The sequence below is a fragment of the Podarcis gaigeae genome, assembly GCF_964106915.1.
Source record: "Podarcis gaigeae genome assembly, chromosome: 17".
In the NCBI taxonomy this organism is placed as follows: Eukaryota; Metazoa; Chordata; class Lepidosauria; order Squamata; family Lacertidae; genus Podarcis; species Podarcis gaigeae.
The window spans coordinates 805,753-819,015 of NC_139694.1; the positions used below are offsets into that span (position 1 = coordinate 805,753).

At 42.2% G+C, this 13,263-nt stretch overlaps 1 protein-coding gene across 6 annotated transcripts in view; it reads left to right on the forward strand.

The window, feature by feature from the left end:
* STXBP5L (syntaxin binding protein 5L) overlaps window positions 1-13,263 on the forward strand; it is a 79,426-nt gene that overhangs the window by 56,531 nt on the left and 9,632 nt on the right. For 4 of the 6 annotated variants that reach the window (XR_014559320.1, XM_083718464.1, XM_083718463.1 and 1 more), the window contains 7 exons: window positions 11-82; window positions 5,431-5,499; window positions 5,898-6,068; window positions 7,037-7,276; window positions 9,603-9,963; window positions 12,008-12,173; window positions 12,330-12,441. Coding sequence is in view for 5 of the 6 variants with exons in the window: in XM_083718464.1 (XP_083574590.1) it covers window positions 11-82; window positions 5,431-5,499; window positions 5,898-6,068; window positions 7,037-7,276; window positions 9,603-9,963; window positions 12,008-12,173; window positions 12,330-12,441 (1,191 nt within the window). In the remaining variant the exon portion in view is untranslated. The remainder of the gene's footprint in view (window positions 1-10; window positions 83-5,430; window positions 5,500-5,897; window positions 6,069-7,036; window positions 7,277-9,602; window positions 9,964-12,007; window positions 12,174-12,329; window positions 12,442-13,263) is intronic. The other 2 variants (XM_083718467.1, XM_083718465.1) reach the window with 1 other exon arrangement.

Genomic DNA, 13,263 nt, shown 5'->3' on the forward strand with positions numbered 1-13,263 from the left:
TGTTCCCAAGACAACTTTTGCATGCGTGGCCTGTCTAACTTTTATCCTGATTTAACGAAACGGATCCGTACTTCCTATCAGAGTAAGTTCTCCAAAGAATAGGACAAGTGCTTTGTCAGGTGTCGGTGTTTGACTGACTCAGATGTGTTTCCATCCAACATGCATGCCATTTCCTCCTTTTTGGAGGACGCATGAAACATGCCTTGTTATACAGTGGTACCTTGGTTCTCAAACTTAATCCGTTCTGGAAGTCTGTTCCAAAACCAAGGTGCGTTTTCCCATAGAAAGTAATGCAAAATAGATTAATCCATTCCAGACTTTTAAAAACAACCCCTAAAACAGCAAATTAACATGAATTTTACTATTTAACAAGACCATTGATCCATAAAATGAAAGCAATAAAGGATGTACTTCAGTCACACAATCGATCAATCAGTAGCTGAACTGGGTTCCACACAGTCACAAAAACGCAAAATAGCAAAAACAGACAGACCTCAGCGTAACACTCAAAACCGAAATGTAACACTCAAATCGGAAGCGTAACACTCAAAACAGAGCACGTTCGGTTTCTTAAAAAAGTTCTCAAACCGGAACACTTACTTCTGGGTTTGTAGTGTTTGGGTTCCAAGTTGTATGAGTACCAAGGCGTTTGAGAACCAAGGTCCCACTGTAGTAGTAATTGTAACTGTACCATCTCTAGATCTGATGATGATTCTAGTTGAAATGGTGATGAAATTTAGCAGAAATGGTTTTAATTCTCATTCATTTATTTGCTTCATGAAATTTGCACATTTGGTTGCAAAAAAACCCCACCTCATAGTGCTTCACCCAAAGAAAATTGCTAGAAGAGCAATGGATTTTCTACTGAGGTTTTCGCGGATGGTGACAAAAGCTGTGGAGACTGGGCACTTGCGAGAGCCTGCGTAGACTGCCTCTTTAGGCTGGGCATTTGCAAGTGTCCTGGGTGTGTTGCTGCATAAAGTGTGGAACCATCTTCAATATTTCTGCAATATGCATGTGTGTGTGAACATATGTCTCAGAAACCCTGGCCCAACGAGGGTTGCAAGACATACGTAAATGGATGTTTAAATATGTGTGCATGTTTGTCATCCCACCCCGCTCTGTTTTTCTTTCCCTTCTTCCAAATCAGTGGCAAACCCTAGTTTGCTGTTGCATGTAAGTGGGGTAACCTACCACAGTACAGAACACACAGCAATCAAATTTGTTTCTGCATGAAGTACGAATCTGTCTTCAGTACTTTTGGCAACTGAAGAGAAGCGTAATGCTCTTTGTGCGTTAAAATCTGTATTTATATATTTTAAAAAATGATATGCATTTGAAGGGAAGTTGAGAGGTTACCTGAAGAAGTGTGCATGCACACGAAAGCTCATACCAAGAACTAACTTAGTTGGTCTTTAAGGTGCTACTGGAAGGAATTTTTTTGTTTTGACTATGGCAGACCAACACGGCTACCTATCTGTAACTGTACAAGGGATATTTAGGAAAATTTAGTTTTTGCTTCTGAAATTATTTTCTTTGCATATCTTAGGTGGAAGCATACATCCTTGCTGAAAGAGATACGAGAGGCACCTAACTTTGTCTTGGTGACTTGAACAGTGCTTTCCGAGATAAGCTTAGTGTTGCAAGGCTTGCTTAATAGTTGAAACGTAGCTTGTTGCATACTGTTGTTCACCAAGGTTTGTACTGTTGTACCTTGGATTACTTGGTCGAAGCAAGCATGTAAAAAGCAGAGTAGTTGCTCTCTTGGTGAGCCAGGCTGAACTGTTAAATATTCTGAGCGCAGTCTAGTTCCCTTAGAATTGCTACACACCAAGACAACGGGAGAAAGAGAGGAGATAAGAGGAAACCTTGGAAGAAGGGGATGGGAAGTCAGTGAAGGAATAATTTTTGAATGTACCGTATGTGTATTCTTAGATATCCTAACAAGGCCGCTTCTAATTTACTTTAGAGATCCGTTTTTGTTAGCACTGTTTTAGTTTATGTTTTGTTGATATGGAATTCATCAAAAAAATGAATCAAATCAAATTTAAAAAAAAGAATAGTATCAGGTATCCAAACTGGGATATATATAAAAAAGAATTGCTACACACTGAGGAAGATCCTAACATTCAGCTGAAGGAATAATAGAAGGAATTGTCACAGTGTCTGCTAGTAATTGCAGGCATGCTTGCATTCTTTGAAATGACTATTTTGGTGTTTCTGTTGAAATTTATACAGTGATTTTGTATGGAAATAGCTGTTTGTTTAAATATTCCCCCCATGGGTGAAATTAATTACTATTGTTAGTAGTTAAGTGGTGGTTCAATGCCAACAAAAGTAACAAATCTCCTTTTGTAGGAGCGTCCTTTCAGAAGGTAGCTGCAATTACCACTCAGCTACATGAAAAACAGTTTAACTTAGTTGTTTAGCTCTGACATAATGTTCATGTTTACTCAGAAGTCTGTTGCACATGTTTAGTAGACCTCACTCGGTAGTAAGGATGCTTAGGATTTTAACCTAACTCCTGATTATGATAGTGCTGATACCTCCTTTATAACAGCTTCCGTGAAATTATATGCAGAAAATAAGTTACTATTGAAAATAACTTCTTCATGAAATGGCTGTAGAAATCTCTATTTTTCCTTAGCTGCCGAAATCAGGGGAGAACTGGCTTATAGACTGGGTAACTCCAGGCTGGTCGCATGGGGCTATTGTCCAAGAGTCAAATCCTATAGCTCCTACCCTCGTCTTTTAACCACATTCATTTAGGACTGATCTCTCTATCCCATCTCAAAAGACTTGAGGGTTTCGTTTAGAGTATCAAATGCAACTGTAAAAATAGTCTTTCTGCAGTTATTACCAGGGATCCATAGGACAGGAGCACACCGCCAAGAATTAATGGTCTTGTTAACTTTAATGGACTGTGTGTTTTGCCCGTGACTCAAATATTCCAAAAGTGGCTCAAGTTCTTCCTCTCCCCTTCTCTCCAATGGCTATCTGGTGAATTGCTGGCTGGCTTCATGCCCACTCTCCTTATATTTAATTTTGTACACCTGCAGCTAATTAATTTTGCCTGGTGCCTAATCCCATGACAGGGATCACATCGGTAACAAATGGTGGAGATGAATAAGGGTAATAGCTTCTAGAGAAAAGAGCACATCATTTAGTCATTTAATTTATGGGACTCCTCACTGAATAATTTATCTAGCCATTGTGCAAATAAATAACATTTAGGAATGCATGAATCCCATAGCCTTTGTTTTCAACAGTTAGGAGATTTTGAAAGTTCCTAACTAGCATGGTTAAAAGAGAGAGGCTGTGCAGAGTTAGTAACCACGTCTAGTTTTCAAACAGCTAAAATTAGCAATAAAGACTTAAATGTCTGAGGGGATTGAAACAGAGCTTAATTTGTACTAGGCACAGCTGCAGAATTCCTCTGCTTTCATTATACCAAGAGGAAATAGGAAATTTAAGATTTTTCCCTAAGTATGTGCAGATTCCTCTTAATACACCAGTTCCCACATACCAGGGAAGGTGGAATGCAGGCTTTACGATTTAGTTTACAGAATTACAAGGTGCCTGAACTTCTATTTCAACCGTTTGCAGACGGCAGTGGTTCATGGCATTACGGATTCTCGTCAAGAGAGGTGCAGTCCATGTATCCCTTCAAACTCTGTCATTATGCAACCAATCCTCAGGTTCCCAGACAGCTAACCTCTCTAGGGGGCTGTAGCAGAAAAATGCAGCTTTGTTGTCTGAGCAATCAATTTGCCTTGCTTGCTGGAAACGTTTTGCTAGATCGTGACTTTCAGAGTCATGAAGTCCATGCTGCTGAGTGGAGTGAAAGGTGTTTGGAAGCATGGATCACCATCGCCTCCAAGCGATGCTTTTGGATTTATTGTGGCATTTTTCTCATGAGATCAGGGGAAGTGACGGGTGACATGTAGAGAATGCCTTGTTGAAGTCTGAAAAGTGCCCCAGCTGACATTCACAGGAATGTTGGATTTGACATGAATGATGTGCTGTGAGAAGTGAGGCTGCATTTTCAGAAACTGAGAGCTTTGCTTTCATGAGAGTCTTAACTCCATTCACTTTCATCCACATCTCAAACATCTAGAAAGCCATTTCAATTTTGGATAGCTCAGTTGGATAGAGTGTGGTGTTAATAACACCAAGGTGCCACAGGCAGTGTTAGAAACCGAGACATGGAAGCCAGGAGCCAAATGGCACCTTAGACCGAGGTTATGGGCGCAACAACGGAATGTCTAGGTGTGCTTTTTTATAACAAGAATAGAAAGCTGAAAATGAATGAGCTGCAGCTAAAATATTATGTTCACTTTTCACATGGTCTAGTGCTTCCCCTGCCCACCCCCCTAATATTCTTAAGAGGGTCTCTTCTCCAGTCTTAAGAGAGTAGCTGGCAGTAGGGAGGCAGGAAAAGGTCCTCCTTTCCTTCCACGCTGCAATTTTAATCTGAAATCTTAGGCGCAGTACTGCATCCAGAGCCTGGAAACTGCTTGCGGTAATGAAATTCCCTGCTGCAAAATGCGCCTGGAACAATGGGAGTTTCGAACGCTGGTCAAAAGTTTGATCCCTGTATGGAGCAGCTGCCTATTCCTGCACTGCAGGGGGTGGACTAGAAGATCCTAGAGGTCCCTTTCTACTCTACAATTCCATGATATCTAATTTGTAACCCATGGCCAAGCAACTTGGTCCAGCTGCAGCCAGGTTATTTGTTTCAGTGTAGTATATTAGTAAGCGGACTGTCAGTAAGCCCAGGTTTAATCTGTCCAGGATAAGGAGGTGCGTTTTATTTCTTCACCACCTCTAAACTGGGTAACAGCACGAGGACTGAAATTACTGGTTCATATAATAGGATAAGCCGTGTCAGTCTGATATTTTATGTGGTCTTTCCTTTTGTTTGCAGTGGTTTGATTAACTCCCCCCCCCCCCAATCTAAGTGTGTTAATGTTTCACAGCTTCATCAAGTGGCATAACTGAGTATATTGGGATTTCAGGATCTGGCAAGGAATCCTTGGGATGAAAAAGCTCTTGTAATGGCCGTTTAGGGATGTAGTGAGCATCTATTTCCCACCAAATATGGAAATCAAATGGACACATCAACCAGTTATGCCTCTTGGATACATACATGATTATGTAGAGTTTAATATTGGCTCCATATGGCTTGATTTTTTTATTTCGTATTGGAGTGTGTAAAGCATGTGGCCAGGTCTCTATTATATTTGTATGCTTTGAGGGGGGGATATGTGAACAATCCCTTTGATTTTTTTAAACACCACCCCACCCCACTAAAAATGTTCCTTGTTGAACAAGGTATTTGTGGGCAAAAAAACTGTTTCCAAGCTTGTTCCCACCCTTACTGTCCATAGATAATTGATTATATCATATTTTAATTGCATTTCCCCCCAGGTCTTACTGAGCTATCAGATGGTCCAGTGTCATTGGAGCTGGAGAGATGCAGGTCTCCCACAACTTCAGGTAAATGTGCTCTGGTATGTCAGCAGTTTGTGATGGTCACTCTGTTTCTCGCTTGTGAGATGAAGCACATCTCCACTGTTGAAATATTATATATTATGTTCGCTGGGAAATATATTTGTAATAGGAATAGCAATATTATTATAGCTACATTATGATTTTATACACACACACACAGAGAATCCTGCAAACTATAAGGTGCTTTGGAAAGGTATGAAATATCTTGCTCAGTCATGTTTATTTTATTTTTCAGGTTATTTTATATTTGCTTATATTTATTTGTTTTCTTTAATCCCAAACTTGTGCCCAAAGTGACTCGCAGCATAGAGGATTAACAGCAACTAGTATAACAATTAAAAAATCTGTAGTGACTTTATAATTTTTTTTAAATGTCCCTACAGATCACATAAACGGACACTGTACAAGTCCAACTTCCCAAAGCTGCAGCTCTGGAAAAAGGATGTCTAGTGCGGATGTTTCAAAAATAAACCGCCGTGGTTCTGGAAAGCCTCCATTTAGGAAAGTACAATCTGCTGCTTGCATGGAGATTTCTTTGCCAGTCACAACAGAAGGTCAGTAGACAGGCATTTGGGAGCTGCTGTTTTCACCTTTTTAAAATTTAGAATTGATCTATGTGATACTTCACTTCACTTCTTGTGGTAGTAGCATTTATACTGCTGCCTGTTGATAATTATTAAATGGGTAATTCTTCGGAGGTATGTGCATGTGTGACATCACACAAAGGTGGCCAATTAACGTGGAGGCTCCATAAGGTGACAAGTAAAAAAGAAAAACTCTGAGAGGGCTTTGAAAGCACAAACTGGGGTTGGGGAATGCATTTAAAGACCCCTGGCAACTATGAGTCGTTTTTGTATTTTAATGTGGTTTTTAAGGGGTTATTATTCTTAGATATTTAAAGAATTTGGCACACAAGCTTAGCCTTCTAGAGTTTCTAATAAGCACTCTCTCTTTTGGGATTATTGTAAGTAATCGCTTTGTGAGATTATGAAGACAAACAGGCTTGGATGTCTTTTCTGGAACAATGCTGTTTTATATGCTCTGTAAAGACAATCTGTAGCTTAGATGCGTAGGCTTAGAACATATCTATCTATCTATCTATCTATCTATCTATCTATCTATCTATCTATCTAACTACCCTTCATCAGAAGATCTCAGGGTAGTCCACAAACAAGAACAAAACAAACCAAGAATTTCCCTGATTCATTTAAAAATACATCAACTGTTAATCAGCCAAAAGCCTGGCTGAAGAGTAACATTTTCGCCTGGTGCCTAAAGATGTATAACGAAGGTGCCAGGTGAGCCTCTTCAGGGAGAGCATTCAACAAATGGGGCCACTGCAGAAAAGACCCCGTTCTCGTGTTGCCTCCTTCAACTGCATCTCCAATTACACAGTCTCGGGTAGCAGCTTTGATACCTTGGAGAGCTGCCGCTAAACGGTGAAGGCAGTAATGGACCAGATGGACCCCGTGGCCTCTTCTCGGTATAAGGTGTGTTCATTTGTGTTGCTCTCTTTCGACAGAAACCAGAGAGAACTCCATCAGCCATTCTCGAAGCTCCAGCGTCTCCAGTATAGACAAAGAATCTAAAGAAGCAATTACAGCATTGTATTTCACAGAGTCCTTTTCACGGAAAAATGACACCACAGTGTCTCCTTGCCTTTGGGTTGGTACAGGCCTCGGTATGGTCTTGACGCTATCCCTTAACCTGCCCACTGCAGATGAATTGAGGCAGACGGAGCCTGTTGTCGTTTCTCCAAGCGGTAAGAAGTGTTTATTTCCTGGCTTTCTTGGAAATATGTAAAAATACGCCACTAAGCACAAGAACTTGTTAAACTCAGGATTTGTCTCCCTTTGGTGCTGTGGAGGGGCAGTGTGGTCAGAAATCTTAAGATTTAGGCTTAGTTCTCACTGAAGTGCTAACCCTAGATCTGAGCTGTACCAAATCCTTACTTGAAGACATGGTAGTTTTCCATGTTCAAGGAGTTATTTTGTAGGGAGAAGGATGAATTGTTACGCCCCGCCTTGCAGCCCAAATTTGGTAAAGCCCATGCAAATCAGTGAGGGGCAAGCTCTCATAAAGCAAATGTTACTTTAGATTCTTTTTAAAACAAAAAAAATTCCTTCCAGTAGCACCTTAAAGACCAACTAAGTCAGTTCTTGGTATGAGAAGTGTGCATGCACACGAAAGCTCATACCAAGAACTGACTTAGTTGGTCTTTAAGGTGCTACTGGAAGGAATTATTTTTTTGTTTTGACTATGGCAGACCAACACGGCTACCTATCTGTAACTAGATTATTTTTGTTTATTATAAACTAGACTTTAAACCTCTTCTGCCTTGCAGAATATCTTCAGAAGAAAAGGCTAGGTAAAGGAGGTAAAGGGACCCCTGACCATTAGGTCCACTTGTGACCGACTCTAGGGTTGCGGCGCTCATCTCGCTTTATTGGCCGAGGGAGCCAGCGTACAGCTTCCAGGTCATGTGGCCAGCATGACCAAGCCGCTTCTGGCGAACCAGAGCAGCGCAGGGAAACGCCGTTTACCTTCCCACCGGAGCGGTACCTATTAATCTACTCGCACTTTGCTGTGCTTTTGAACTGCTATGTTGGCAGGAGCAGGGACCGAACAACGGGAGCTCACCCTGTCACAGGGATTCGAACTACCGACCTTCTGATCAGCTAGTCCTAGCCTCTGTGGTTTAGACCACAGCGCCAAGGCTAACCCTGCACAAATCTGGAGCGGAGTCCCTAAGACAGTTGGATGGTGTCTTGTACGCCTCCTTCTGTCAACTCCTACCTCCAAGCTGCTGCCAAATGTACTGCTGTGCTTTCCTTTGGACCACATCAGTGAGGTCAAGTGGGGAGTCTTGTCAACTGGGCAGCGCAGGACCTCCATATACACTGCCCAGCCTTGTGCCCCAGAAAGGTCACTTGGGTGCTTACAAATGCAGCCGTTTGACTTCACCCTGGAGGCACACTCTATTGTCTCTCGAGACAGATGGATGCCAACAACAGATTAACTATTACTTCCTTTGCCTGACCAGAGACAAATAGTTGATGAAGATCATGGGCTATGCCGAAATGGCAAAAATGCCTGGGAAAATCAGGAACCAGGAAGATGAGAAACTTTAATAAGGAATTTGGGGGGGGGGATACAATTTACTTTGTAAACAACTAAAAACTTTGGCAGGATTTGAGTAACGCTTGCAGTGATTAAAAACTAAGGAGAAAATGGATTATCTTAAGAATATAGAGAAAATATATGATGCAGTAAAAAAAGTTTGATCATGGAGGAGTGGAGAGAAGTCTAAGGATTCAGGGAATCCTAAATGCTGATGATTGTGATTGTTTGAATTCAAATGTAAAATTGAATAAAAAAGGTTTAAAAACAAATAAAACTATTAATTCCTTTGGAAGTAGCAACTGCAGTAACCAGCTCCATCTTCTATTACTAGCTGCGAGCTTGCTGATTGGCTATTTTTGGCAACAGCGCTATTTTTTCTTGAAAAATAGGTGCCAGAATTCTCCATGAACACCTCCCTTGTCCCTTACAATTGCAATGGCGCTCACCTGAGAGGTGCCAGAACTGAGTTCCAGGGAAAAAAACCCTGGCTTTTTCTTACAACATTAAGAATAGCTTCCAATTTTTTGAAGGAAAAAAGACTCTCACTTTGTCATATTTGGAGGTAGTGGGAGCTAAATTCCTATTTTGCTCATTCCAGGAAACATGATGCCAAGATTGTGCTCCTCCCTTCCGCTCCAGTTGCGCATGAGAAGTTAATGGCATGGGGGGGGGGGGGAACTATTCAGATAATTCAAAGAGGTGATAGGAGATTTTCTGACCAGCATGATCTCTTGAGTGCCGCCAGCAGGTTGGCATGCGACTTTCCGGAGTTGACTCCCTCAGGGTTTAGAGATTTATAAACCAGCATGGCTGTTCTAAAGTCTAATCATTTGTCAATGTCATGAGGCAGCAGAAGAGGAAGATGCACATATACTCAACAAATGACTGTATAAAGTTGGTTAATGTGTCTTGGCACCTTTATAGCTAATTTGGGGAAGTTAATCAATTTGAATTATGTTTCCTAGGTACCGTTCTGTCACTGAAGGGAGCAGTGTTAACGTTTGGTTGCTTGAGCTGCACAGGGACCCTAATACACCCACCCTATGAAACATGGAGAGATCCAAACAGCACCGACGAAAGTGAAAGAACAAGGAAAAGAAAACTCGTCATGCATTCTCCCTGCTCGTCCCAGGACATGGGAGACCACCAGTTTGCTGTTGTCTGTTCAGAGAAACAAGCCAAAGTTTTTTCACTGCCTTCCCAGATCTGCCTCTACGTTCACAATATCACAGACACCTCCTTTCTCTTGCGAGCCGATGTGGTGACCATGTGTAACAACGCTTGCTTGGCATGCTTCTCTGCCCATGGGCATATCATGATACTGAGGTATTTAAAATTATTAAGTGAATCTGAGCTATTCCCTATCGAAGGGAAGGGGAAAATGGCAAGCAGTTAGGGGTGATGTGTATTTGCTTATCAAAGGAACCTCTGAAACAGGATTCCAAGGAAAATCCTAATCCTTCTCCTATTTTACTGCTGACATGTCTGGTCGATCTGCGTGTTGCCAACCCCTGGAATAGGGAAATGGTCTGGGCAGTTAGACAGGATTGCATCCAAGCACTCTCTCCCATTCATCCTGGTTCTTTACCAATTTGAGGGCAGTAGGAAGATGGCTGAAATGCAAGCGATGGAAGATATGAAGCAAGTCCAATAACACAGCGATTAGAGAGAGCTCACTTTCAGGCCTGCTTTGTGACATTGATAGTGATGAAAAAGTCTTTCTTCTTTGCTATTGTTTTAGTTGTTGGCCTGTAGAACTGTTCCAAATGCTTTAGAAGGACTACAATTCTGGCCTACAATTTTGAGTCAGTGATACACTTGGTAGTCTACTAACACCCAGTTTGCTAAACACTTTGGTGATAAAATCACTGGCATCTGCTCCAGCTCGGATGATGCCTTTTTAGAGTAGAATCAAAAGGGCTCATTGCAAGGGCAAGATCTAGTCATGCTGTGATAGATGCTTCTCAGCTTTTTCGTCTCAGTTGCTTGGACAGCTACCATTCGCATGCTCAACATTGTGGCCTGTCAGAGTTGCCAATTAAGGGAACACAGTTGGTTGTTTGTTTGTTTATATTTATACACTCCATTGATTCCACAAAAACATCAAAGCAGTTTACAAAAATATAATAGAAAAAATTACAACCATACTTTAAAACATAGAGAAGTTTAAAATATTAAAACATATTGAAATTACCTCAATTTTGTAAACTTCTGGGTAGACCTTTCTAAATAAGTTTTTTTTTTGCAGTAGTTCCACTCATTCCTAGAGGAGCCGTTTAAAACATGCCTTTTAATATCTTAGTAGAACTTCTGAGAAAGATAATCTAGAGGTTTGGGGGGAAGTGTCATAGTGTTGCTGATATGCACCTGTGCCTCACATTCCCATCCTCTAAACTCAGGGTAGGGGCAGAAGTAATAATAACAATAACAATTTATTATTCATACCCCGCCCATCTGGCTAGGTTTCCCCAGCCACTCTGGGCGACTCCCAGCAGAATATTAATAATATTTTGGAGGCAGTTAGATGATTCACACAGGTAGCAGCTTTGCTACCTGCGAGGTTTAGATATGCTTTAGGCAAAATGTTTGTCATAAGATGAAATTTTACCTGGGCCTACTCTAGCACCTGAATGAACCTGGCCATTGGTTGATTTACAACCTAATCCTATACAGGAGCAAGTGGCACTGTGTTCAGTGGGACATATTGTTGTTTAGTCTGTCTTCCACTGCCTCCCGCAGTTTGGTCAGACTCATGCTGGTAGTTTCGAGAACACTGTCCCACCATCTCGTCCTTTGTTGTCCCCTTCTCCTTCTGCCCTCCATCTTTCCCAACATCAGGGTCTTTTCCAGGGAATCTTCTCTTCTCATGAGGTGGCCAAAGTCTTGGAGCCTCAGCTTCAGGATCTGTCCTTCCAGTGAGCACTCAGGGCTGATTTCCTTCAGAATGGAGAGGTTGGATCTTCTTGCAGTCCATGGGACTCTCCAGAGTCTCCTCCAGCACCAGAATTCAAAAGTATCAATTCTTTGGCTATCAGCCTCCTTTATGGTCCAGCTCTCACTTCCATACATCACTACTGGGAAAACCATGGCTTTAACTATACAGACCTTTGTCGGCAAGGTGATGTCTCTGCTTTTTAAGATGCTGTCTAGGTTTGCCATCGCCTTTCTCCCAAGGAGCAGGCGTCTTTTAATGTCGTGACTGCTGTCATCGTCTGCAGTGATCATGGAGCCCAAGAAAGTAAAATCTCTCACTGCCTCCATCAAATACGCATAGGATCGCAGCTGCTTTGATGGCAAAGTTGAGAATCTGGACTGCGGGGAATACTGTATTTTCTCTTCCAACGTATAACGTCTGCTTGTTTCTTTCCAGTTTACCCAGCCTCCGCCCATTGCTAGATGTTCATTATTTGCCTGTAACAGACATGAGGATTGCCCAGACCTTTCGTTTTACCAATGAAGGACAAGCGTTGTATCTTAGTTCTCCCACAGAAGTCCAGAGATTGAACTACAGCCAGGAGATGTTTGACAATCTGCAGGTGAGTTTGGAAACCTCGTCAAACGCTGTGACTGGAAGTGTCTAGAAAGAAATTAGAGGAGGGGAAGACATCCCATTCTGTTCCAGAGTGTAGTATGGTGAATGTACCTGCCTTCTGGTCTGTTGTTTTGCCTAAAATTGATTTGTTTTTGCCCAGGATATGCTTGGGGAGTTGTTCATTCCGGTGGAAACTCCGGAGGCTCAGTACAGAGGCTTTCTGAAGGGGCTTTTTGGTGGAACCGGAGGCACACTCGACAGAGAAGAGCTCTGTAAGTGATCTTCCCCCTCTCACTCGCATCAAATGCAAAACGAAGGAAAAAGCCAAAGAGAGCGAATAGCGAAGGAGGCATTTGCCTGCAGAAGGGAAGAAAATGAAATTGGCGGCCATGCCTACACAACTTTTTGGATGTGCTGCTGTCCCTGGGCAACAAAATGGGAAAGATTATTCAAATAGATAATTTGGGTGATAGAGTGGCACCTTGGTACTTGAATAGCTTGAATCGGCTCCCGAATGCCGCAAACCTGGAAGTAAGTGTTCCAGTTTGCAAACGTTTTTCGGAAAGCGAACATGGCTTCCGCTTTAGTGCAGGAAGCTCCTGCAGCAAATCATACGTTGTGCCTTGGTTTTTGAATGGTTTCGGGAATCGAATGAACTCCCCGAACGGATTAAGTTCGAGAACCAAGGTACCACTGTACTACGTTTGACACCGCTAATTCAAAACAGCTCTTCCACAAGTTGGTGTGTGTTAGTGTGCCAAGGGCTATGGCCAGGGTTCTGCATAGATAGGAAAGGGAAAAAGCATCCCTTGTCACTGTTCACAAGTTGATCTAACAGGTAAGACTTTCTCCAAAGATTCTTGCTACCATTCTCTTGTGTGGGGAGGAGGGAAGTGAGCCTCTGGGGAGACAGAGCTGTGTCTCAGTTGAGTCTTCTAGTGTGGCGTATTAGCGTGTTGGAGGAGGACCTGGGTGACCAGGGCCCCAATCCCCACTCAGCCATGAAGCTCATTGGTCTTTGGGCCTATTGGTGTCTCTCAGCCTAAGCTACAGGCTTGTTGTGAAGATAATAGGGAGTGGGGGAGTACGATGCA